The sequence below is a fragment of the Leopardus geoffroyi genome, chromosome B3 (genome assembly GCF_018350155.1).
Source record: "Leopardus geoffroyi isolate Oge1 chromosome B3, O.geoffroyi_Oge1_pat1.0, whole genome shotgun sequence".
NCBI classification, from domain to species: domain Eukaryota; kingdom Metazoa; phylum Chordata; class Mammalia; order Carnivora; family Felidae; genus Leopardus; species Leopardus geoffroyi.
The window spans coordinates 120,967,911-120,995,474 of NC_059337.1; the positions used below are offsets into that span (position 1 = coordinate 120,967,911).

The window sequence follows — 27,564 nt, forward strand, 5'->3', positions numbered from 1 at the left end:
AGCATGTTTTCATGTGTCTGTTAGCCATCTGGATGTCTTCTTTAGAAAAGTGTCTATTCATGTCTTTTGCCCATTTCTTCACTGGATTATTTGCTGTATCTTTTTAACATATGAGTCATTAACATGAGGCAAAGTGATGAGCAGTTATAATGGTCCAAAAATAGGTTCTTGATGTGAGGATACAAGATGTCGTGTCTTCTATCAGCCTTTTAGCCTTTTTACTTATGCATAGTTTCAAGAAATATGATTGAATCTGTGGCGTTCCCATCCTTAAATACAGGATTCTCTAAATTATGCACTTCCAAAATATATAATGATAGGCTTTTAGTGCTGAAAGATATAAGATTGCAGGCATAGTGCAAGGCTATGAGTGTAGCAAGGCACACAGCTAGTCAGTGGCAGAGCTAAAGCCGAATCTGTGTCACCTACTGTGCGCCAACCTCAGACTCTTCCCAGTAGACCACCGATTTGAAAGACCCCCACCAAACCATTCACATCCATTCTGTACAGCAAATGACAGGTTAATCGTCCTAAAAAATTGCCTTTGGGAGAATGCAAAGTAAGCACTTAGGAGCTCACTCCCCTCCCTTTCCACACCAATTTTACCACTTAAGTGACCACTGAAATACTCAAAAGGAGGAAGAATTATTACCACTCTCATACTAAAGTGTGGAGAGAATTTGTGCTAAATGTAGCATGAAAAGGATTGAATTGAAGAACACTACTAAAGGCTTTTATATACTCTCTTCCTTATGAGAGTGAAGTCTAGGAAATGGGTGAGAGGCTTGGAACCCACTGATAACACCCTTCACTCTAAGGGGCAGGGCCTGGAAGTGGGAGAAGGGAGGGCTAGTCAAGGAGCCTGCCACTTAGACTCTTTCCTCCATAAGCCCTCAGCATGTGGACCTCAATAGTGGCATTAGGAGATCTTAGGGTTTGCTTTTGGCATGGATGGTGACATCAGTCAAAGAACTGGGTCCTTGTAACCACACCTAACCAGAAGTTGCCACTGGTGTGTGTGTGGTCCAGTGGGGAGGAGAAGTACATGAGAGTCATGGAATGATGGGCCTTCCCTTCGTGATTCATACTTGGGTAATTTAAATTAGAATCTTACTTCTCATCCCTGCCACTGGGATATTAAAATCGTTATTAAAATGGGACCCTAACTGCTGGATATTTCCCACCTCTCACTTTTCTTTATTATCTGCATAGGAAAATCCCTTTTTAAAAGATTTGGGTAGGATCTTATGGATTTTGTAGAATCCGTATCAGTTCTTCCATGATCATGAGCCTTTAACAGCAAAGTTAGACTTTCCTCTCGGAGGGTGAGCAACTATTTAAAAATCTTGGGGCCTATAGCTTAAAAGAAAGCTCCATGGAGAAGATTTAGGGGAGCTGTCAACCCCTGAAATCCATTAAAGCAAGCAAGAAAACAACATTTTAGAAAATCCCTAATGTGTATTCTTGACAAAAGTTAAGCATAGAGTGCATTGATGTGTAGAGCTTCAAAAAGCTCTCTCATATAGAGAGCAAGCAGTCTGTGGTCAGGGAGGATATGAGAAATACCTAAGTGAAAAATTGGGTTAACCACAGTGAATTGGGCACTGTAGAAGACTTAATTAGTAAAATAGAGGACAGATTTCAAAAATTCTTTCAAAATTCTGAGGAAAAGTGTACAAAGGTAAAAATATTGAGATAAAAGGTAGATTCCACCTAAAATAACAAATTCCAGAAAGAGAAGTAATAGTCATTATTATAGGCAAAATAGACCCAACATAAGGGCATGAGGGTTTTGAACAACATATTGTGAGATTAAATTAATAGGTACACAGTTGGGGCGCCTGGGTGGCGCAGTCGGTTAAGCGTCCGACTTCAGCCAGGTCACGATCTCGCGGTCCGTGAGTTCGAGCCCCGCGTCAGGCTCTGGGCTGATGGCTCAGAGCCTGGAGCCTGTTTCCGATTCTGTGTCTCCCTCTCTCTCTGCCCCTCCCCCGTTCATGCTCTGTCTCTCTCTGTCCCCCAAAAAAAAAAAAAAAAAAAATAGGTACACAGTTTTGTGCCCTGCAGAGCTCCCATGGAATATTCTTCAAAACTAGAACAGGGGTACCTAGGTGGCTCAGTTGGTTGGGTGTGTGGCTTCTGCTCACCTCATGATCTTGCAGTTCCTAAATTCGAGCCCCACATCAGGCTCTGTGCTGACAGCTCAGAGCCTGGAGCCTGCTTCGGATTCTGTCACCCCCTGCCCCCATCTGCCCTTCCCCGGCTCGCACTCTGTCTCTCCCTTTCAAAAATAAGTAAACATTAAAGAATATATTTAAAAAACTGGAACATTTCAACTGAATCCTCAAAGAATAGAAGCATACAGACCTCATTCTCAGACTACTTTGCAATAAAATGAGATATTAGAATAAAAGTCTATACAAAATGCCCAAATAATTTTGGAGTTTTTATTTTTTATTTTTTTAATGTTTATTTATTTTGAGAGAGAGAGAGAGAGAATGAGAGAGAGAGAATATGAATCCCAAGCAGGCTCCATGCTCAGCTTAGAGTCTGGTATGGTGCTCAAACCCACAAACCTTGATGTCATGACCTGAGCCGAGATCAAGAGTTGGACGCTTAACTGACTGAGCCACCTAGGCATCCCTAAAGCTGAAATATTTTTTAAAATAATGAAAAGAACTATATATATCAAAACTTAAAGTTGAAATGTAACCAAAGATGTACTCAAAGGTAAATTCGTAATCTTAGTTATTTTCATTGTTATAATGTAGGAAGGTTGAAAAGAAATTAACGAAGACACAAATGGCAGATTGGCTTCAACTGATATACTAGCTTTGGCTGATTACCGAGAGTGTTTTGTTGACAAGAGTTATGAGCACTTCTCTGAGCCTGGCAAGAAAGAGTGCTCTGATAGATTAGTAATGTCTGCCGCAGGCAGGGAGGATGAGTGGTTAATGTGCACACCACATATTTGTCGTACCTGAACTAAACTTCCATCTTTTGAAGTTAGAAAAGGGTCAATAAAACAAAGCTAAGAAAAAAAAATCAAAGGAAATCAAGAAGAAAACCAATATAAAGTCAAAAGCAGCAAAAAAGTTATATTCAAAACCTTATTTAGTTTGGGGTATGGGGACAGAGAAGGATAAAATAAACATAGCTGTGCCAGACAAAGAAGAGAATTAAAAATAAGAAAAATGTTTTAAAAGTAGATATAGGGGAGACTGAAAATTATGAGAACCCTGCATAATTGTGTGCTACTAAATTTTAAAACTGAATGAAAGGTAATATTTTCAAAAATATGAACTATCAATATTGGTTCTTGAATAAAAAGAACACCCAAGTAGAACAGGGTAGCAATCTTAAACTATCCAAATTGGTTCTTAAAGAAATGGGGTACATGAGTAGGCCTAGGAAACACTTTTAAAATATCATCTCTAAAATAGTTCTTTGAACCTTTTTTCCAAAATCTTTGGAGGCTTCCAGGTGCCTACACGGTAAAGTTGAGAGTCCTTAGTGTGACAGGACAGCCTTCTGCAAAATGTCCTCTATCCTGTCTGCAGCCTTTTCTATACAGCCTTACAGTGTGCTCCACACACGTGCTTCCATATAGTGTTCCTACATGCTCATGCTATCCCCTCTTCCTCATGCCCTTTGCCCTCTTGAAGCCAAGTCCTGTGTTTTATTCAAGATCAGGTTTTAATTTATCACCTTGATGCAGCTTTGCCAAGAGCTTCAGCTAACTCTACCATCTACTTCCTTGTCTAATTTTCCTTTTTATATGTGTTCTTCTCATAAGCCTCTAGGGACAGATATCTTGTCTTTACCCTTTTATCACATAGGTACTGAATGTCCATTATGCCGGGCATTGCTCTTAAGTATTGGTAATAACACCAGTGGACAGGACAGACACAAGCCCGGTTTCCATGAAGTTTATCTTTAAGAGCGGAGAGAGAAATGTATTCCCTGGCCCCTGATCTAGCTTATATTCATGACAAGGTCACAGGAGATGGTGGTAGAGGAGACAGTGGTAAAGACAGAGATGTGCTAGAGACGGTGGTTGGGGTGGTGGTGGTGACGTGGTTTGCATATCAAGGTGTATGTGTCAGGGATGACCAAATAGCACTTATCCCATCATTACTTATTTATACTGCATAGAGTAGAGTAGAGCAGTAAAGCCCAATTGCTAACAGCCCAGGATTTCATATTAGATTTGAATCCAAGCGCCTTCATTTAGTTGACTGTTATTTGGAGCTATCTCTAAGCCTCTGTTTCATTATCTGTACAATATTACCTACGTTGAGGAATTGTTCTTAGGATTAAATGAGATCAGGTATTTTCCTGACATATATCAAGTGTCCAGTGTGTGTGTGCTGGTACAGTTATAATTTCTGCTGCCACCGCTGTGCCCTATTAAAAGAAATTGCATTCTTGTTGTTAGTAAGCTGATACTCATAAGTATGATTTGGCTCTATCTGGCAAGGCTATGGAAATTCAAATACATTCTGAGATCCTGAATGCTAATAATGCTAATGACTATTGAAGGCAAGGGCTTAGCTTCAAATAAAACAAAAGATTAGATTTGGACACACTGACTCCCAGTCAAGTTGTCTCCATAAGTTCACACTTAATACTCTCCTTCTCCTTCAAATACACTGCAGTGATAAAAAACACCAAAAGGACCTACCTGACCTTCAGAACGAGGGAAGCCTCTCCTTGGCTCCCAAATGTGCAGAAGTAACTGAGGATCAGTGAATGAGGCTGAAACACCAAGCTTTCTGAACTCTGCTTTGGGAGCAGGCAGTGACAGCCCAGAGTTCAGCCCCTGTAGCATGTTGGGGCCTAAAAGTTCCCTCCCTACCCAAGAGGAGAGACGAAGAAGCCAGGCTTATTAATTGGCAATAAAACAGTAATTTTTCAGCTGGGGACGATGTGGCCCCAGAAGACATCTGGGAATGCCTGGAGTAATTTTTGATTACCATAGCTGGGCAGGGGCGAGGGGTTTCAATTGGCATCTAATGAATCGAGTGTAGGGATGCTGGTAAACGTCCTGAAAAGCACCTGATAGTTCCCCACAACAAAGAATTATCCAGTCCAAAATGTCAGTAGCACCAAGATACTATTGGAATGCAGTGGGCTCTCCTAATGGGAGACTGATGAAACTGACATGGACCCATTGCCTGAGGCCACATCTTTATATGAGGCTGTGGGCCTACAGAGTCAGGAGGATAATGACACACCCTTACACCTGCTCATGTTTCAAAACTCACCTGGATTTCTAAATATGACTGAGGCAAGAGCACTGAAATACCACTGGAAAGTCTGGTTCTGGACTAGGGTGATGGGCCCTAGGTGGAAGCAGATATAAAAGCTTCTGCCAGGGAGGGGTGAGCAAATACAGAGACAAGGGAAGAAATGATTCCTATTCAGAATGAGCCTACAAACTAAAGTTGCAAAACACATGAGTAAATCTGAATCTAAGAAGGATTGCCAACAAGGCTGACAACTGGAACATGAATTCCTTAGAAATGAAATTAACATTTTTGAACAGCCAGACATGTTAGGTCTGGTATCTGGTAGGCTTATCTTGTAATATGTGATTCTGATCAGAGTATCAGAAAGGAAACCTGAGGAAGAGGTGGACAGGTTACGCTTTAAGAAATAATAACTGAGACTTCTCTGGAATTGAAGAAATAAATGAGTCCTCGGCTAAAATATTCATCCCATGTACCAAAATAAATGCACATCTAGACATATCATAGTGAAACTGCAGAACACTGAGCATAAAGGGAAGAGTTACATGCTACTTGAGAGAAAATCCACAAAGGAACACAGAATCCCACATTCTTCTTTTAGAAATAGTAGGTGGCAGAAAACAAGAGCTAACAGCTTCAGAATGTTGTGGTGAAGTAACTTTCAGTCTAGAATTTTATACACAGCTAAACTGTCATTCAAGAGAAAAGCCAAAATAAAAATAATTTGAGATATTCAAAGTCTAAGAGTATACCACATGACCTTCCCTGGAAGAACTAGCAAAGACTGGATAAAACTGAACACAGAAGTGTTGGATAACATGAAGCAGTGAGGGGCCAGACTTTTATTAAGTGATAATAAATGCTAATGACTGTAAACATAATTGTTGGTCTTTTAAAAATATAAAACACGTTTGGGACAACAAAGACAAGACTGAGGGCCAAGAGGGTTCAGTGGATGGCAAAAATATAGCAGGTCTGTGTCAAGTTCTAAGGGCAAGACAGAAATATTAAGGGAAAAAAGTGGAAAAAATAAACTAAATTTTACGCTTAGAAAAAAATAGCTAAATAATTGATATATACTCTGTAGCTTTCAAATCCACAGAAGGAAAGAGAAGAGAATGTAGAAACTTTTGAGTCCAGTGGAAGGCAGGAAAAGAAAAAAAAGGCAAAGGAAAAGGATGGTAAGTGGAAAATAAAAACTAAGATAGTAGAAATATATCCAATTATATGAGTAATCACACTAAATGTTAACAGGATTATACTCTTCTATTAAAAGATAGATTATGAAATTGCATTTTTTTAAATAGGCTTCACATCCACTGTGGAGTCCAAAGTAGAACTTGAACTCACGACCATGGGGTCAAGACCTGAGCTGAGATCAAGTTGGACACTTAACCAACTGAGACACCCAGGCACCCAGAAATTGTACTTTTTAACATGTTCGGTTGTAGCCTGCTTAAAAGAGAGATACCTACAGTAAAAGTTCACGGTGCTAAGGATTAGAAGAAGGTAAACCATGCAATACTAATTAGGGGCATGAGTATAGCAACAGAGAAAATAGAATTAAGCAAAAAGCATTCACTGGGATGAAGAAAAGCACTGGTACGCAGTTAGCATAACAAATTCAAAATCTATAAATCAAATGCTGATAACAGTACAAAGAAATGTTGGAAAATTATCAATCATAGTGGGTGATTTATTTAAATCTGCTTCTATCAATAACTGATAGGTGCCTCATACAAATTTCTGAGGATTTGGACTCTTTGAAATATAGAATAACAATTTGCTTTGATAAGTGGCTTTTCATGTTTTCTGACCACCACTTATAATATTTAAAAAAATACATTTTATATGCAACCTAGTAAAAATACCTAAATTATGTATATGAAATAAAAGTTTCACAAAATATTATTTCCTATTATTTGAAAAATGCTGATTGGGTCCCCTAAATTGATTTTGCAACCCCCTTACGAGCCACAGGTCATAGTCTGAAAAACATTAATAGCTCTGCATAGATTCCTGCATCCAGTAGGGAGAATATACATTCTCTTCGAGGATACGTTTACAAAAATTCAATACATACTGTCACAAATGAAGGCTCCACACATTTCAAAAAATCTGTATCCTTTTACACTCTTCAACAGTAAAAAACATTTTAATTAGGAAAAACCAAAAGGTAATGTTTAAAAAAGACTCGTGTGTTTGGAAATTTAAAAAAATTCAGTACATAATACCCAGCTGTTAGGTTATCATAATGAAAATCATAAAACACTTAGAACTAGATGGCTGTGGAAAATGCTACGTACCACATTTGTGGGATAGCCAAAACTGTACTCAAAAGTAAACCTGGAACTTTGAATTTATTAAAAAGACAAGAACGATTGAAAATAAGTGAGCTAATCATTTAACTTGAAAAACTATAAAAAGAACAAGAGCAAATTAATCAAAATCAAAATAAAATCATAAAAACACAGAAATCACCTAGAACAGCCCAGCACGTGGGAGAACACGAGAGAACAGTGCCTCGAGCGGTGTCTGGTATTTAATGAATATCTACCATTCATTACCATACCTGGTATGGTAATACCATATCTGGTATTTAATGAATATCTACCATTAAATACTGGGTGAAGGAATGAATGAAACTGACAACAAATGGTAGATGGGGTCACATCTGGAAAGACTAATACGGTAAATTTAAAAAAGAGGAAAGACCCACATAGATAATACTAGGAATGAAAAGGAATAAAACAACAAATATAATGGATCGTGGGTTAGACAATGTGTAGTATATTTATAAAATGGAGCCTTATGCACCACTACTGCACAAAAGTTGACTTCACAAAGTGCTTCTTGAGTTGGTCTTGTTTTCAGACCCAAATTAATAATGTTCTGATAGTTGTTTGCCAAGGATTCGTATATTAGCTTCTGTTTGTGAGATGCATACATAATCCCCGGACTGATGGATTAAAGGAGGAAGCACACATACACCTGCGTGCATGTAGGTTGTAAGGAACATTGTGAGATGTTTCATCTGTGAGTAAACATTTGCTAAGAAGACTCAAGAGTACATGTCCCTTTTGGAATTCAGTTCTATAACCTAACTTGTGCCTTGAGATTTCTTCTCTCCTTTGGGAGTTAAAAGAAGTTTGGTTGTCACCAAAGTTTTATAAAAATGAAGGTTTCTTTTCAGGACCTTCACAGATGCCACCATGCCTGTCTGCCACAGCCCTGGCAAGGTCAGCATTTCGAGCTCTCCTCTTCCTGTGAAATCTTGAGCACTTTTCTTTTGTGGCTCCTTCCTTCTATAGAAAGGTCATCCCCGATGTGGTGGCATGAATCCAAGGTAAACTTTCACTTAAACCATTGGAACAGAAACCTAGTACCTCTGTGTTAGAGATGTGGAAAGCCTTGAAAAGAACTCGAAGAGAAACAATATAGCACCAAACCACAGTCAATCTTGTGAAGTAATGAACAAAACAGATCTTAAAGGAAGGATATCACTTTCAGAAAAGTTTCCACTGATCAAAATAATGGGAAAAAAAGAACAGAGGAAACCACAAATAAAGGAAATAAAGATCCACGAAAAAGCACGTCCGAAGCCTTACCAGCAAAATGGATAGTAGGGATTTTGCTTATTATTACCCTCCTTGACTGGCGATGATATGTCGTATAGGCTGGCTGTATGGTGTGCTCTTGACGCCAGTGGCATTCCTAGCCAGCTGTTTGATCGGCATTTATTTCCCAAGTAGAGACCAGTATTAGGAGACATCTTTCAATAATAAATGTAGGCACTATTTCGGCCTGTAAGGATACTATTTACTTGTAATGCATTCCCGAACAATGTTTTTGAGAGGCCCAGGAAGGCTGTTCTTCCTTACTCAGGGTAGAAATAATGCCCATGTCAGGCCTTTTCTTGGACTTCAGGAAAAGGCAAGAGATCAAAGGAGTAAGTGGGAGTGGAGCAAGTGACTTGAATCCCGAGTTAGAAAGTAGACATTTAATACATAAGGAAACTCTTCGGGTACTAGCCATGAACACATCCCAAGGAAAGATCCTGCCTTCGTTGAAAAAAGCATGTCATTATTAATGGAATTCTTCTAATTAGAATTCTTGGTTGCGACTAGCGTGCTCCTGTTCATGGCTACATCATATCTTGTTTCAGTTTTGACGTGGCTCCGGTAATCGGGAAGCCTGCCCTTCGGCAGCTTTTGATAATAACACGGTTCGTTGTGTGGAGAAGAGTCTGAACTAAGCCCATCACCACAGCTGAGGTCGTAGGAAGCCTCAAACTCTCAACCCTGGGCTATATCTCCTGTTCTTCTGTCTTCTGGAACCTATACCACTTACAAGAAGAGCAGTTATGGAACACTATGGGACTGCATGGTCACATCTAGCACTCTCCTTGGTTTAAACTCTAACTTTTGTATGTTGTAAAATTAACGGCACCTCTCTTGTCCCATCTTTTCAGTATTCCTCACTGCAAAACTCGATACTTTTATAAGGCACTTTCCTGAGTTCATCTTTTGGTCTTCATATTCCATATGTTCCGTGATCGGAAAACAGCAGGTAACAGAGCTGCACCGAACACACATTTAGCTTTGCACATTCAGCTCTTCAGAGAGAAAGAGACTGTATGGTTTCAGTGGCGGCCGACTCCGTGTGATGTTCTTCTTGGGGAGAGCTGGGAGACGCATCGTTCCTCCCGTCAGTCTCATTTCCCATGAGCCTCTTGTGTAGGACGGACGTCCTCTGTGCCATGTGTAATTCTTATGCTGAAAGACATGTGTTCTATGACAAGCCAGCTGCTTCATTTGGTGCACAGTTGAAGAAACAGTGGTTCGTTCTGATGCTGAAAAATGTGTATATTAGATTTATCAAGAGGTAGTGTGTCAATCTCAAATGAGACCTCTCTTCCTAAGGGAGTTTAAGAGTCGTTGTGACCATGAGATTTCTGCCTCATAGGCCGCCAATTAACTACCTTTTGACTTTAATAGCAAGTTGCTGTTAACTTCCAGGTTCTGAGTATATTGTGGACATTCTCCTATTTAGCACCCACCTTCCATATTCAGTCAGAGTCACTGCGTCACCCGACTTAATATTTCTGTACGTGGGTAAGCTTATAGTGAATGCAAAGATGGTTAGCAATTCTAAGTAAAAATACCAATTCCAATAAAAGTTAATGTTTGTTTAGCCATTGATATAATACTAGATACCGAGCTAAGATGTGCCTTACAGTCACCATCTTCCTTAATCCTCAACAACCCTATGAGGTAGGTCGTGGTAACTTGATGTTAAAGGACAGTAACTGACTCAGACAAGCAGCTGACTACGTAAGGAGTTCCTAAAACACAGGCACTCCCAGGAAAGCTGCAAAGAATTATCGCAGAAGCAGATCAACAAGCACCCTAAGTAAGCTGTGGTTCAAAAGTTCTCACTTAGGAGTGGGTTGACCAGAGGCTGGAATGTATTTTCCCAGGGAAATGATGCTTGCACGACAAAAGCGTATTTACCCACAATGTGCCTGAAGTAGTAATAACATAGACCCAAACCACTTTGTGTACCAGTGTTTTCATGGAAAAGTCCACTCTGAATTTCCTCTTCAATGGCTGTTGGACACGTTTCTCCACCCGGGGGGAAATGGGGAGCCTGTGCTAGAAACAGTAGGCTCATTAGAAGTGTTCAAAGTTTGGGGCGCCTGGGTGGCGCAGTCGGTTAAGCGTCCGACTTCAGCCAGGTCACGATCTCGCGGTCCGTGAGTTCGAGCCCCGCGTCAGGCTCTGGGCTGATGGCTCAGAGCCTGGAGCCTGTTTCCGATTCTGCGTCTCCCTCTCTCTCTGCCCCTCCCCCGTTCATGCTCTGTCTCTCTCTGTCCCAAAAATAAATAAACATTGAAAAAAAAAAATTAAAAAAAAAAAAAGAAGTGTTCAAAGTTTGAGTCAGCGGTGGCTCCCAAGGCCTGTGATGGGAGTTGATGGAGAAGGCAGGGTGGAAGAGTGACGGGATGGACAGAGGGAGAGGAACAGGAGACAGCCCATGAAGGTGAAGGGTGGGATAAGAATTCCAGAGAAGGGGGGAAAAGAGGAAAAGAATTTCAGGGAGGAGAAGAGAGGAGGAAGAGTTTAAGGATCCAGACTCACTAGTTCTAAACACCCAGGGACTCTGTTCTCCCTCGGGTAGCTCCTTGTTTGCTGCTTTTGTTGCTTCTACTGACTCTGGTATTTCGCCTGCCTGGTTCCCTTTTGCTGTTCTGCGCGATACTGAGACCGGCTTCGTGGCTTTTCTTGACGCGGCTGCCCCTAACCCAGGCAAATGGCCCTAAGGGTTGTTAACCTCTGTAGAGGAAAGAGCCCATCCTAGATTCTAGAACTTTTCCTTTTTCGCTTGGACCTGGAAGAGCCAATATTAGCTAGAGATGCTTTGGGTAGTTCTTTGGGTCTATAAAGGGCTGAAATAAAATGGATAAGCATTCCCGATGTAGCTATTCAAGGTTGAGGCTTGTGGGACAAGGGAGAATTCCCTCTGTTCCTTTCTCTCCTGTTTGTCTCTACCATTCCCTTGTCCTCCAATGAAAGTGGAAAGGAGTGGGTGGGGCCGCGATCACAGCTTGCTGGAGGGGAAGGGGTCCAAGAGAGTGTGATCCTTGCATCACTGCTGAGGCGTGCTCTCCATCAGTGAGGGGGGGGTGGGGGTGGACCCCCTGGGCACCTAAGCGTCTGCCAGAGTCTCCAAGTGCTCTTCGCATCACCTTCCCCTTTGCCCACTAGTCAGCATTTTCCTCACTTCTCTGCTGATACAAGTCACTTGGACACCTGGGAGCTATAAAAAGCCTAGGTTCTCACACTTTATCCCGGACCCACTGAGTCAGAATCTCTAAGGGAAGGGCCTGGAGAGCTGTGTGATTAACAAGTGACCCCAGGTGGTTCCTGTCAAGGACATTTGACAAACACTGCTTGACCATCCCTCCATCTTGCTGGTCTTTAAAAGCTCCTCGGACATTCTAAACCCCTTTCTGCCTCAGGATCATTATACGTATATTCTATTTCTTCTCCGCGAAAAGCTCTTTCCTGCTCCCTACTCTTGGCCAATAGCTACTTCTCCTAACTTCATGACTTTGCTGAAATACGACAGTTTCAGAAAGACCATCCTTGACCACCGGTGTCACATCTCAATGAGGTTCCCTTGTTTCATTCTCTTTTTTAAAACACTTTGTGCTGTTTCTCCTTAGCATTTATCACATAGTTTGTCCCTTATGTCTTTGCCTAATGTCTACCTCCTCACTAGTACCAAGCATGGAATACTTTTTGCATGGATGAATAAATGGAAAAACAGTGCCAGGAGAAGGGTTCTAAAGGTTGGATTGATTGCTGCTCAAGAAATAAAGAACCGAGCATACGAAACTTTTAGTCTTACAAAGTAAAAATTTTTACATGTCAACTAAAATCAAGGTAGATGGGTCCAACAAGTAATTTGTATTTGTGGGGCAATGGATCAGATTATTTTTTAAAATATTTATTAGATGCCTGATCTGTGCAAAGTGCAATATTAACAGCTATGGCTACAACAGTGAACGAGCTGATATAATCTCTGCCTTTACGGAGCTTACTTTTTAGCAAGGATGACAGATATTAAGCAACCAGTTACACAATCCCGTAATTACAATTTTGGTAAATGCAATGAAAGAATTACAGATCTGTAAGAGCCTGTAGTGAGGAGATCCAGCATGATCTGTAGGGCATCAAGCTAGTCATAGAATTTCTAAGACATGTGGCTGGGGAACCTGTGCCCAAAGCATCCAATTTACTCTGTCCTGTCTCTTGTCAAAGTTGGCATGAGGGGGGGGTGCCTCTATATAACAGTTCCTCAACTTCAGCACTGTTTTTTTTTTAAGTTTATTTATTTTGAGAGAAAGAGAGAGAGAATCCCAAGCAGGCTCCACACTGTCTGCGTGGAGCCCGATGTGGGGCTTGAACTCACGAACCATGAGATCATGAGATCTGAGCCGAAATCAAGAGTCGGACGCTTAACCGACACAGCCACCCGGGTGCCCCTCAAATTCAGCACTATTGACATCTTGGGCTACAAAATCCTTTGGGGGCACCTCCCAGTGCACTTTAGGAGATATTTAGCACCATCCCTGGCCTCTACCCACCAGATGCCAGTAGACCTCGCTGTTGTGACAACAATGTGTCAACATTGCCAAACGTCCCTTGTGGAAGGGTGGGGGTGGGGACAAAGTCTGTCTCTCCTTTCTACCTCAGATGAGAACCGCTGGTCTACATGAACCTTGGTGTTTATTTTTTTTTAATGCCTTTACTTATAATTTATCCAAGTCAATACTGGAAACTTCATTTATTCCTTCAGTAAAGAAATATTTGTTGAACGCTTATTAGGTGCCAGGCACTGGAGACACAGCAGTAGTCCAAGCCTGTGCTTTCTTGCAGTTACCTTCCAGTGGAGAGAGATGTACGACAAACTTCAATATATGTAATATTTCAGAAGACGGGGTAGTTGGTCGCAGGAGTCCTTTCTGCTAAGATGACATTTGTACCAAGTCTTGAAAGAAGCAAGGGAATGAGCCACATGGCAGACAACACCGAGAGCAAAAGGCAAAGCCATTGGAGGGCCTGCATTTGGTCTAACCTTTCTATCTGCTGATCTAACCAAGCTGCTTGTGTTTCAGAGGGTCCACAGAAGGGCAGCTGAATGGACTCCAGAGCAGCCTTAACTCTGCAGCCTTTGTGCCCATCACCAGCTCCACAGGTTAGTGGACACACCAGCTCTTCCGCGGCCGGGACGACAGGGAGGGCGCTGGGCTGGGCATATTCTGTCTTCTGCCTCCGAAGAAACCTGCAGTTCAAAGAACGAGGAAGCATCCAGGCTTTGAAGCATTGGCAAATGGGCACTTTAGGATGGAATGGTTTTCCAGAGCTAGTTCAGGGTAGATGACCTTCCTTGGTCTGGGAGAATGCTATCAGATTCGCAGCATTTAGGCTGGTACTTGACCGGTGTTTCACTGTTCATATCGTATTCCCGCCGGTAGTGTCTCTCCCTAACTCTTCAGGACAATGGAGCTCTGGTCTTCGATCACAGTCCCTGTCATGCTAATGTAATGGCCTATTGATCCATTGCCAGGTGCTTACTGAGGTCTTTTTAAAACCTCTCATGTAGGTATCCACATCTAAGTCAGGCAGCATTGGTCCAGGCATAGTTTTCTGTGAGTACTAACTCATAAGAATATACTGATGAGTAATCAGAAAACTAAAAGAAAATCACTTGGATTCAGTTCGACAAATACTTATTATTGAATACCTACTGTGGAGAGAATGAGATGTCAGCTGAGGGACATAAAGGGTGGACCAGGCCATCCCTCCTGTCAGGGAACTTACAGACTTAGGAAAAGAGGAGAGTCAGCAGGGAGCGGGGCTGCAGGGTGGGTAAGTGTCAGGTCCTGGGGATGCAGAGAATAACCATAGACGGTTGGCGGAACACCCGCTGTGCCCGGCACAGTTCTGAATGCCTCACACGTAACAACTCATTTGTCTACAAAACAGGCATATAATAGGAACTGTGTTCCCTGTTTTACAGCTGAAGAAATAAAGGCACAGATTATGAAACATATCTAACATCTCACAGCAAGTAAATGGTGGGGCAGTATTTGAACCCGAGCGACCTGGCCCAGGCTCTTAAGGGATTAGAGAGGACTTTCTGGAGGAAGAAACATCTAGGCGGAGGGTTGAATGTTGACACGTCTGCTGGGGGGAGGGGGGGGCGCTGAGGGACCAAAGGAGTGCCAGGAAGAGGGAGCAATACTGCACAGTCGGGGGCAGGGTGAAAATGCCCCGTGTTCTGGGAGCCCTCGTGTGTCACTGTGGCGGGGGACTAGGGCACGAGCAGAGAGCAGCAAGAGAGAGGTCACGGAGGTAGCAGGGCCGGTTTGCGAGCCGTGTGGGGAACTTGGTCCTGAGTGCAATAAGGAGCTGTCAGGGAGTCTAGAGCCAGGGGATGAGGGGTGTGCGTGTGACATAATACACCTTAACATGATGCCAGATCTCCAAGAAGCCTGGTTAGACTGTATCACAGGGAGAATTACGCACACCTCCGGCTTACTGTGGGGTTCAAGGAAGCCATATATAGAGAAAGGCTCTATAACCACACCCACATCAGGTAATAAGAGTATAAAGACTTTGTTCTCTGCTTAATATTTTAGAACCCGAATTCAAGAAATAGTTGATGGGTATCTACTTGCCCCTCCCCTCCCCCCAAAAAGAATGACTAGGATATGGTAGTTATTTTTAAGGAATGAACATTTCCCCCTGGAAGTGGTGCAGCCTGGGAAGTGCGCGGCCGGGAGACCTGTGCACTGTATGCACAGCTGAATATATCTGTCCACAAACTGCTGTAGCCAGAGAGGTTTGCAAAGCATAGGAGATCCAGGAAACCTGCCTACTGCTATTTGCAGGTCTAACTAACGCATTAAGTACAAAATGGAACACTCTGCATAGACTCTGGCCAGGGAAGTTGGAAATTTGAGGGGCCAGGTGGGTCATACTCTCAGCATCCCGCTTATGAATTAATATTTATTGACTGCTGAAGTTATGTGTTAGAGATTTTGTAACCATTGTAATGAACGCAGCGTCAGCCTAAAACCACAGAACAAAGAGAAAAGTTGTATATTAGTTATACAAAGGTTGTATACTGTATATTGTATAATAGAATCCCTGGATTCTAGTATCTCCCTCTTCCCTCTGCTTCTACCTTAAGACGAGTGCATTATTTTTTTTCGCCTTGTTTTGGCAGCCCGCTGTTCACTGCTTTTATCTCCATTGACTCTGGACCTCTAAAGTGCCTTGAATTTGTTTCTAGTCTGTGATTTTCCTGGTGTTCCCGATCCTCAGTTAAAGAAACACTGATGAACTTGGTACACGAGTCTCAGGCATTTTCCACGCTTCCCAATAAACATTTTGCCTTAGCGGTATAATAGTAACTAACCCTGTTAGAGTTATTTATACAGCTAGTAAGTAACTACCTGGCACTTGAGTGTTTCAGCTACAAATCATGCGTTTTTCTGTATGACACATAGATTTAAAGGTGTTATTCTAGGGGTTCAGAAGGGTGTCCTATAAAAAGGTTAGGTAGCTATTAGAGACATTTTTCTTTAAACCCAGAAGAAGGGAGAGTAGCCCCTGTAATAAGTCAGTTATATGGCTCTCAGAGATAGGAAGTTTGTGCCTCTACAGGAATCGCTAAGCTGACTTTGAAAGGTATTTAGCCCCTGTCTGGTCCAGTTAACTCAGTTGGTTAAACATGGTATTATTGAGTCCACGAATATAGCAAAAGTCTGTTTCCTGGCCCCTTGACTCTTCGGCAAGTCTAGCCAACCAGGCCTTAAAGCTGTGTGACTTTGTTCCTTGGGCGCCTGACTGAGATACTGGTTCATCCCAGGGCTCTGTTGAAAAACAACTCAGAATGCTTCCCCACTGATGGTGACCTAGTGACAGTCTTTTAAGTGTGGATGTTAAATGAGGTAGTGGACATGAAAGCTGCTAGCAAAAGGTCTGGAATGCTCCATGAATGTGACTTTTTCCTTGACTTCCCTACCTCAGGCTATATATTCTGAGTTTGCTATGGGAGGCAAGACGTAGAGTCAGCAAATTTGGAAATTTGAGAAGGAAGCTAGAGCGAGGGCCTTTGGCTCAAAGCCAAAGCCATTGGCCTTTGTTCTTTATAACCATGGCGTTCTGGAGTTTAGAAGTGGTGATGGGGAACTAAAATAGCAGAGAGTACCAGATTAGATAACTGGCATTTCTCTCATGCGGACTTCATAGCGTAAACTACCATTCTTGCAGGGTCTGAGGCCATACCAGCTGCCCTCATCCCTGGCCCTAGCTTCTGCCTACGCCTCTTCTGTCCTGGAGCCCAGCCTCTATCTGCCCCCTGCCCCAGTTTGTTTGTTTTGTCTTGTCTTGTTTTGTTTTGTTTTGTTTTGTTTTGTTTTGTTTTGTTTAAAAAGCTCTTACTGGTCGGGAGTTGGTGGAAAGATTCTTTGAACACCAATGCTGGATTTCATTTACAAGAAGTGAGCAACAATGTCCTTGTTAAATATTTGCTATTTGGGGCCTTGATAAAACATACATTTTAGCTTTATCCTCCTTGTTTGCATGGGGCTGGGGCAGCAGCCCATCAGTGTGCCTCTGTCCGCCCACCTCCCTGCCTCCCTGTAATACAAGACAAAGGAACTTACTTTAATAGAAAGTAAACCCAGCGGACCTTAAACTCTGAGGATCTAGAAGTCACTTTAACTTTCAAGCGAAATGATTTGCTGGGCAATTCTCAGCGGAATGACCTCTTTTTATTATCAGATTCTTATTCTTTTCACCAAGCGTTATCTAGTTGCTATAGATCCTGGATGGATCTGGAATATAAGAAGTTAATAGTGAAAATGAATAAAGCTCTTAAGATGCTTGCCCTAGTGTCTCACATCCTTTGTTACTCCCAAAACGTCTTCTCTTCCCAGAGCCAGAGGGATAAGAATTTGGGTTTACGTACTCTTATGGTGTTAGAAAGCAAAGGGCACAGGTTTGGTGTTTGGCCGGAAATGGAGCATCAGCATCTGGGCAAACAATGATCCCCTAAAGCCTAGTTTTGTTTTGTTTTGTTTTGTTTTGTTTTGTTTTCTTGAAATACACATAGGTGTTTTCTCCTTTCTTTATGTTCAATGTATTTCTCAGCCTTCTCTTTCCTTCTTTGGTTCCTTCTGTCGCCCGCCACCTAATGCTAGATACTAGGCGGTTTTCTGGGCCTGGTGTCCCTGGCTAGTCTTCTGTCTGGTTTTTGTCCTATCCTAAAACCTAGTTTTAGATTTGACCTCTTGTCCTTTCACCAAGATCAAATAAAGTGTTAAGTAGGGATTTTTTTTTTTTTTTTACATTTTTCAGGACCTTTGGAAGCTCCCCAGGTTATTTTCGCCAGATCCAAACCCTTGCCCACACAATCTGGAGCCCTTGCTACAGTTATAGGACAGAGAAAATCAAAGTCGGTGAAGTCAGGGCCAATTTAAGGTAACAGTAAGAATAAGAACATATTTTTTTATTATAACTTGCTGACTTTATGCCACAGCAAGAGGCTTAATAGCTATCAAGAGAAGCGATAGTTTCTCAAAATGACAAGGAAATTGGCATTTTGTAAAACCAGAGCTCAGAAGGAGTCTCCAAACTGTGGGTCAAAGTTAAGCTACTCCTAGCTTGCTTCTGTAATAGCCTGCCAGTAGGTGGCGCTGTGGCAGTAAGAAATTTCCTCACTATTCTGGAGGGTTTTGTTTAAAACCATGGGGACATTGAAGCCAATCAAAGAAAGAAACTAAAGCTATAATTGAGTTATCACAGGTAAAGTGTAACAGAATACATTGGAGAGAATGATATTTGAAGTTCAAATCGCAATAGCCTCTAAAGAGAATGTTCTCAGTGATATTTATTATTTTAAAGAAGGCTTTTAGACTAGAGTTGTGTAGTTTGTGAACTGGACTTTCAAATAATGGAAGACAGGAAGGAAGAAAATTAAAAAATAATTTTTGGGGGGTGAGGTTGAGTGAGTAATTATGCTGTGTGTCTGAGTTAAGATCAGCATGTGCTATAACTGGCCACAAAACAAACCGTAAATCCCAGCCTACCACCCATCCGTAGAAATCTGACATTGAAAGGACGGCCTGACTTGGTCTTGTGAGGCTGTACCCACACTTCACCAGCGCTTCCCCACAGTATTTTGTTCCCAGCTGTGGCCTTCAAAACTTTCCAGAAAATTCTCTGAAACCACAAGGTTTTGATGATTCCTTTCCTCTTTGCTCTACCGTACACACTGAAGCATTAATGGCACACCTGCTATGAGCTTAATACCCTTCTTACCTCTGGGGGAATACTTACAAGCTTATTTGAGAAGCATTATTCATCAAAATACCCCAGGAGAGCAAAGGAGGGAGGAAAATTATTTACCCACCACAGGATTCATTTACATTGGATCAGAGAGCTTCAAATATCTTTCCCCAGCCCATCTAAACTCTTTCCAAAAAGGAATGAGAAGAGAGAAGGGAACACCAAATCCATGGCTTGGTCATCTACCAAAATGTACCAGAAAAACTGAAAACAACTCGAGTTCTATTGGTAATACTTGGCCAGTGGGCCTTTAATGCTGATATCCAATGATGAACAACTAATGAAATATAGAAAACTAAAGCGAGAAGGTCAATATTTCCTTGAGGAGACTGGCAGCCAGGAGAATGAATGCGACATCAAGCTCCAAACTAAACCGATGGCCTGCCAAGAAGCACTAATGTCCCATCGGCTTCCAGGACTGTGAGACTTGGACCCTGCCGCCGTTGTAATATCGCTTTCCTTGAACCTATTTCATTAGTATCCCTTACAGTCCACCCAGAACATTACATGGCAAAGTAGGATCATCAGCAGAGAAGCCTTGGGAAAGAGCCCATCTCTCAACGCTTAAATCTCTTGCAAACAGCCCTGCTGAGCCTGAGCGGCACATAAGCTAGGGAGGGTGATGCTGTACTTTGTAGTTAGCTGAGGCGGTAAGACCTCATGCCAAGCGTGCATGGCCTCGACGCAGAGTGGGTCAGAGGGCCTCAGAAGACCAGGCTGCCATGGTGCAGCACGACCAGCTGGGAGGCTCCGGAGGCAGGCCCACCGGCCTGGCAGGTGGTAGGTGTCAGATGGCCATGGGCTGCCTCTCCCTGAATAGGAGAAATACGTAGTTCACAAAGTGAGGAGGCAGAACCCCAGCGTCCGTGTCCCATCACCCAGATGCTTGTTTTCTCCTTGCTGTGAATGCAGTAGAGGCACGATCACTGCTCGGGCCAGAGGTCCCTTAAACCACAGTCACAGACGAATGTTATCACGAGCTGTAATGATCCTAGAGCCTCTTCATATATGGGGTTCGGGAGGCAGGCAGGTTAGATGCGAGGATTGAAGTATGTTTGCATAGCATGTTATCTAAGACAGAAAACATCAGTTGTCCTGATCAAAGAACGAAGGAGCTGCACTAAAGCATGCTGGGGACTCAGACTTTCTAAGACCCCTACTGTGCTGCCCCAGGCAAGGGTCGTATTTAAATAGATACATTATTTTGCGTCTTCTTAGATTCTGTATTGTCTGTTTGGCATCCCTTCGTCACAGAGCCAGTTAACTATGTTTTCTGTATTCTCGATGCTTTGACATTTGGGGCCTCACCGAACCAGAGAGAAACTGCCCCTCCCAGGGCTAGCTAATTCCTAGAGATCATAACAACTTGCCCACGAGTATGCCTTTCAAATGGAAGCGAACCAGTCCCAAGTTTATATCCCCAACCGCCTCCTTATCTAACTCTCACATGGAACACCTACATTTCCCTTGCCCCAGATTGCTCCAGGGCCAGGTACAACTAGAGAACACTGCTGGAGCCCGTAGCCCACCAGAATCCTTAAAACGAGCCAGCCTTAAGCTGTTTACCCTGCTCTGCCTTGCCTTTCCCAGGGAAATCCCAAGTAAGGTTATGGCCTCGGCTTTCTCCTCACTCCTGTCTTCTGTCTCCTGACCACACTGGTGTTTTCCTCTGTGACCCCATGTGGCACGCAGTGACCTTCTCTCTGGGACGCTGAGTATAATCAGCTTGCCCCCGCCAAGCCTTGTTCTCATCTCCTCCAGAGCCACACTGACTTAACCATACCATACCCAACTTGTACACCCTTAGAACAAACATCAACAGAGTGAATGTCTTTACTGTGCAGTGCGAGGAGCCAGGAAAAAAAAAAATCTCCATCAATTAGGTTTATACCACTAAGTTCTAAGCAACTGGTCACAGCACTCACTTCATTATAGGCTGTGTTGTATAAGTGGTGTTTTAACAGTGTGTGTGGTGCTAGCCTTAATCTAGCTGCAGCCACACATGAAGGATGTGGATCCCTCTCCATGGCAAAGTCGCCTGGCTGTCAGCCATTGAAATTTCATGCTTTCCTGTCCTGAGGCCTCTTCTTTTCATTTAGTAACTGTTTCTACATTCAGAAACAAAACCCAGGCATAGCAGAACAACCTGGTTGGAAGTGGGGGAGGAAACAAGCTGGCTTTCAGTTTGGGGGGATGTAGGGGAACACTTCCAAGATCCTCTAAGGGGGTTCATTTGCCTTAAAGAAAACCAGGGAACTCTATTCCTGAAATGGATTAAGAAGTGGACCACTAAGAAAGATAAGATCTGAAAATTGATATTGTCTCTTGCTGAGCTGGCAAACTGCCAAGAGAGGAGTGATGATTCTTCAATTGTTAACAATTACTACTTTGTTAGAAAGAGACAAGGAAAGCACAGCGGCCCCTTTCTCAAATTACATTTATGTTACAGAAGCGCACACACCTCCTGGAAAAAATGCTTGGCACCCTGGATTGTGAGGCTTGTACCTACCACTGCCTCTTGCTGCAGATTCGTATTGTCCTGTGTAATAGCCGTTCACTTTGGGTGGGAAAAGATCCTGTTTATTCTTGTATTCCTGAACTGGGCAGGTAACCAGCATAACATTGCCTTACTTTGTAAGTTTTTATACTTATCGCTACAAGTTATCAATCTATACTCTGTGGTTATCCATCCCATGAACCCACACATCTTGCTACTAATTTCAATGAAATGCTTGTTATAGGCACATACCTTTGCTTTACCATCCTTATATCCCCAGGTCATAATTGCTGCTAAAAGTTCTAAAGAAAGAAATGGCATGCTAAGCCATGCCTGTCTTTGGAAACAGCAAGCTTTGTGCATGGAAATATTTACAATGCTGCTCGCCTGATCTGTAGAATGTACTGGGCCCCAAAGTGTGTGGGTGGATAAGCGTAGGACGTGGAGAACGGTGACTTGATGTGCATTGCCCCGTTGGCATGATCGGTGCGGATATTTATGGTTTATTCTTTGAAATTATAAAGAGAGAGACTCGGATTCTCTTGTCCTCCGAATGAAGAGCATCGCTGGTAAAAGTAGAACAATAGCGTCTCCTACTTCTTTGTATTCTCCTCTTTGGAACACACAAGTATTTCCAGACAGGACTCTAACATAGGTATCAGGAGCCCTCTTCCCTTAAAACCTAAATCCCGGCTAAGCGGTTACCTGATACCAGAGAGGAACTGCTTGAACGTGCGTAATGTCCCCTTAGCTACATCAAGAAAACAAAGCATGTTTCCCCAGTACAAAATAAGGATGTAACTTGGGAAGCCAACCTGGCTGTAAGATGGCGAGATGAAGTAAAAAGGTCAGCTGCTTAGAAGTTGCTATTTTACTGTTATTTATGTGTTTGTGGTTATCAGGAAGAAGAATCACTGCGTTTTATATTCAACTGGACTGAAAAGTGACTGAGGTTTTTTCCGCCTTCCATTCACTTCTCATTAAGACATGTTTGTTCATGAGACAAACCCAAATGAAGATGTTTTAGAATTTGACAAGAGTTTAGCTTTTTTGTTTTGTTTTTTTTAATGAGTGAATTTGTTGTAGTTGATCAGACATTGGAACGTGGAATCTTGACATCGCCGCTCTTTTTTAGAAATATGACCCTTGCAGGCCTTCGGTGTTTAGTCATCTTTTCTACTGTTCTCCAATGTAAATTGCCGTTGTGTGTATGTACATATCCTTATCCTCCTCTGTTTACGCAGAGAATTTGAGTCATCTGCAATAGCCTTTTGATTATCAAAAGAGAGGCAGCCTCAGTTTACCTCTTTAAGGAAAGTTACTGTACATAAGCATAAGGAACAAACAGTCTCAGGGGCCAGACCTCATAAAAACTTGCAACCTTGGGGCGTTTGGGTGGTTCAATCAGTTAAGCATCCAACTTCGGCTCAGGTCATGATCTTATGGTCCCTGAGGTTGAGCCCCACTGAAAGTTCAGAGCCTGGAGCCTGCTTCGGATTCTGTGTCTCCCTCTCTCTCTGCCCCTCCCCTGCTTGCACTCTGTCTCTCCCTGTCTCTCAAAAATAAATAAACGTTAGGGGTGCCTGGGTGGCTCAGTCGGTTGAGCCATCCCACTTCAGCTTGGGTCATGATCTCGCAGTTCGTGGGTTCGAGCCCCGCGTCCGGCTCTGTGCTGACGGCTCAGAGCCTGGAGCCCACTTCGGATTCTGTGTCTCCTTCTCTCTGCCCCTTCCCTGCTCATGCTCTGTCTCTCTCTGTCTCTCAAAAATGATAAATGTAAAAAAAATTTTTTTTAATAAATAAATAAATAAACGTTAAACAAAATTAAAAAAAAAAAAAAAACCTGCCACCTTATTTGGGACAATTAGCAGTTGATACCAGCTCATCTGCTGTCCCCTCGGTGGCTGGCCTCCACTGTTTTCCAGGTTAGCAGCTCTGCCGTATTCGAGATTCCACCTCCCTCCGTGTGGTTGTTTCTCTCTCCACTTGTTATATCCACCTTTCAAAGGACAGAATTAGAATACTCTGCATTCCTTCATTCATTCCGAGACGTGCCCCTGGCGTGCAGAACTGAAGGTGGCAAATGCCCCCTTGCGGACAAATGCCAGCCCTCTGCTAGGATCGCATGACTGCGTGATACAAAGCGGCCAGCTTCGGCACTTCTGACCCCTGTCTTGAGGTGGCATCGTAGCTAGCAGGTACAACATACTTTTCATCCCTACCATAGAGTCTTAAAATAGAAAGCCACATGCAGTAAAATAACAAAACATAAAAGGAGAATCCAGGCCAAAAGTCAAGATATTTCCAATTTTTCAAATATAAGATGAAATAAAATTACTGTGATCAAGGTTAAATTTGGTTCTGAGTCTCTTAACCATCGAGACAAAAAGGGAAACAAGAAAAATCAGGGTATATAGTTCTCATTTTCAAAAAGGAAGCCACACTCTGGAGGAAAATGAAGCTTTTTCCTGGCTCTTATTCTCCAAGAAGTAGTTCATACGCTTTAGAGAGAGGACACCGAAAGAAGTAAGAGTGCCCTCCCAACACAGCAGTGTGCTTCAAGGGGCCACTTCTTGGCGTGAGCTACAGGAAGTCAACACACATCAGCGCAAGTCAATGAAAACCGTTTTGTGAGGGACAAGACTATTACAGTCCAAGTCTCTTTCTGGTCCGACAAAACCCAAGGGTAAGGCAGTGATTCTGTAGACGATTGGATGGATCACATGTGGCTTAGACAATCCTAAGTGTAACTCCTCTTGGTTGATTGCTTGTAAGGGCTCGTCTTGCTCTTGGGCAGGGACCCAGACGCCTCATCTACACGTGAAGATGCGCAGATATGCTTTGGAAAGCAGGTGGCAGAGGAACCATCTCATCAAAACTGCAGAGCTAAGCGGTTTTCTCACCCATCATATGGCACGTTCACTCTCTGTTCCTTTATTCACATCTAGTTTCCTCTGCCCAAGCACCATATGCCTCCTCTTGCCTGCTTCCCCCCAGTGTGGCTAATTCCTATTTGTCCTTTCTCCTTTCCAACCCTCCCCCACTCCCACCCCCAGTATGAGCTAGATGGTATTTGACTGCACTGAGCACTGACTTGTATCTCCTGTGGCATTTATGACACTCTAGTATCTTTCTGGATGACCTGACGGTTCCCCCACTAGGGCCGTAATTCTCTAGAGGGCAAGGAGGAGTTCCAATTTGATTCTGAAATTCTGGGACCTACCGCAGTGCCCAGCCCATAGAAGGGACTTACAAAATTCTGATTGAATAGATGAATGAGTGAATTTTCATATTTCTGCAAACACCTGTCCACATATACAAATCCTTCTTATCCTCTAAGTTTCCAGTTAAGGTTTGTCCAATAATCTGTATTCATATAATTAGATTCATCTTGCCATTTTTAAAATCCCTACAGCACTTACAATTTATATGACAAAGTTTGGCACTCCACTGTGATTTTGTCATCTTTTATCCTACTTACTTCTTGGGTAAATTGTCCCCAATAAGACTGTAACTTCTGTGAGGGCAGGATTACGTTCTGTATGTTTCTGGAATCCCTAGCAACATCCAAAATGCCTCATTACCTTGTAATACCAGCCCTAAAGAAAAGAATACATAAAACACATAAAAATTTTTCTGAAACATAACCTATATCCCCCCTGTTCTTCTGGTTTCAAGAAAATGCTTAACCTCAAGTTAAAATGCATTAACCTTAAATTTCATAAATAATGCATTTTGTTATTTTTTACTATTTTTTTAAAGTTTATTTTTATTTATTTTGAGAGAGAGATAGAGAGCAAGTGGGGGAGGGGCAGAGAGAGAGGGAAACAGAGTCGTAAGCAGGCTCTGTGCTGTCAGTGCAGAGCCCGATATGGGGCTCGAACCCATGAACCAAGATCCGGACAGTCAACTGACTGAGCCACCCAGGCGCTCCTATAATGCATTTTTTTTTTTATTAAGCAATCTGAAAAATCAGAAGAACCTTCCTTATAATTTACCTACTGCAGCATTTCTAGCCTGTTTCTTGCAATATTGTAAAACTACTTCCTCTAAAATAGAGAAGGAGCCACCGCTGTCCTTCAGGTTACAACCTCTTACACACATTCGTGACCTTACTATAAACCTACCTTGTAATTACGATGCAGAATTCAAATGTTAGACCACATCCAAGGGTCTTATTCTCAGGGAGCAAAGGTTCCCGTAAAATGAGATTTAGTTTATTTGAAAAGCATCCTCCTTCAGCGTTTTTCCCTCTATATCAACTCATTGGAAGTCTTTGACCTCATAACACCGATCAGGTTTTGCTTTTGAGCACTAAACTGTCTTTTTTATTCCCTTCTGAATTCTCCATGCATTTTTTAGGCTTCTCTTAAATTATGTAATACCTGAACTGGACAACACAGAGATCTTAGAGATCTGTCTAGTATTATGTGTAGGGTAAGATGTATCATCGTGGTTCTGGAGTCACGTGATACGTTACTTAAATTGTACAGTGTTCTCAAAAACAAAACAAGTTCTCTCAATCCTTGTCTCCTACTTTCCCTCCTTACTCTTGCTTCGAGTTCAGTGCCATAGTATGGTGTTTTCTAAAAACTGTAAAAATAGACGATACAATTCAGAAATTCCACTTCTGGGTGTATACCCCAAAAGAACTGAAAGCAGGGCCTTGACTGGATATTTGTACACTCAGGTTCATAGCAGCATTATTCACAATAGCCTAAAGGTGGAAGCATCCCAAGTGTCCCATCAGTGGATGAATGGATAAACAAAATGTGGTGTGTGCCAACAATGGAATATTACTCAGCGTTTAAAAAGGAAGGAAGTCCTGACACATGTGACATCATGGATGAACCTGGAAGACTTATGCTAACTACAAGAAGCCAATCACAGGAAGACTAATGTTGTATAATTTCCACTTATTTATTTGAGGTGGCTAGAGCAATCAGATTCAGAGACAGAAAGCAGAACGGTAGTTACCGGATGCTGGCCAGAGGGGAGAATGGGGAGTTTTTTTTTAATGGGCACAGAGCTTCAGGTTTTTAAGATGAAAAAAGTTCTGCAGGTAGATGGCAGGGATGATTGCACAACGTGAATGTGCTTAATGCCACTGGATTATTCACTTAAAAATGGTCACGTGGGTAATTTTTCCCCTATCCTCTGGCAACTGTGAATCTGTTCTCTGTATCTATGAGCTTGGCTTTTTGGTTTCCTTTTAGATTTCACATGGGAGGTCATATGGTATATGCCTTTCCCTGTCTGACTTATTTTACTTAGCATGATGCCCTCAAGGTCCGTCCATGTTGAGCCCAATGACAAGATCTCATTCTTTTTATGACTGAATAATATTCTAGTGTGTGTATGTACCACATTTTCTTTATTCATTCATCCATCCACAGACACTTAGGTTGTTTCTACATTTTGGCTGTTGTAAATCATGCAATGAACATAGGGTGAACATGCAACGAGTTCGTGTTTTTGTTTTCTTTGGATAGATACCTAGAAGTGGGATTGCTGGATCGTATGAGAGTTACATTTTTAATATTTTGAGGAACCTCTCTAGTTTTACATAGTGGCTATACCAATTTACGTTCCCACCAACAGTGCAACACTTGTTACTTCTTGTCTTTTTGATTATAGCCATTCTTAACAGGTGTGAAGTGATACCACCTTGTGGTTTTGATTTGCATGTCCCTGGTGATTGGGGATGTTGAGCACCTTTACATATACCTGTTAGCATTTGTATGTCTTCTTTGGAGGAACACCTATTCCATTCTTCTGCTATTTTTAATTGGATTGTTTGTTTTTACCACTGAGTTGTATGAGTTCTTTATATATTTTGGGTATTAACCCTCTATCAGATACAAGATTTGCAAATATTTTTGTCCCA

General features: G+C 42.3%; 1 protein-coding gene across 27 annotated transcripts in view; it reads left to right on the forward strand.

Annotated features, from left to right (window-relative positions):
• The window catches only part of TTLL5 (tubulin tyrosine ligase like 5), a 300,979-nt gene that overhangs the window by 223,606 nt on the left and 49,809 nt on the right, over positions 1 to 27,564 (forward strand). For 7 of the 27 annotated variants that reach the window (XM_045451552.1, XM_045451551.1, XM_045451553.1 and 4 more), the window contains 2 exons: positions 13,936 to 14,015; positions 24,475 to 24,737. The exons of 2 other annotated variants lie outside the window; for them this stretch is intronic. In XM_045451552.1, the coding sequence (XP_045307508.1) occupies positions 13,936 to 14,015; positions 24,475 to 24,683 (289 nt within the window). In that variant the 3' untranslated portion in view covers positions 24,684 to 24,737. Of the gene's footprint in view, positions 1 to 13,935; positions 14,016 to 18,190; positions 18,314 to 24,474; positions 24,738 to 27,564 lie in introns of those variants that run through there. 18 more of the 27 variants (XM_045451563.1, XM_045451555.1, XM_045451556.1 and 15 more) reach the window with 4 other exon arrangements.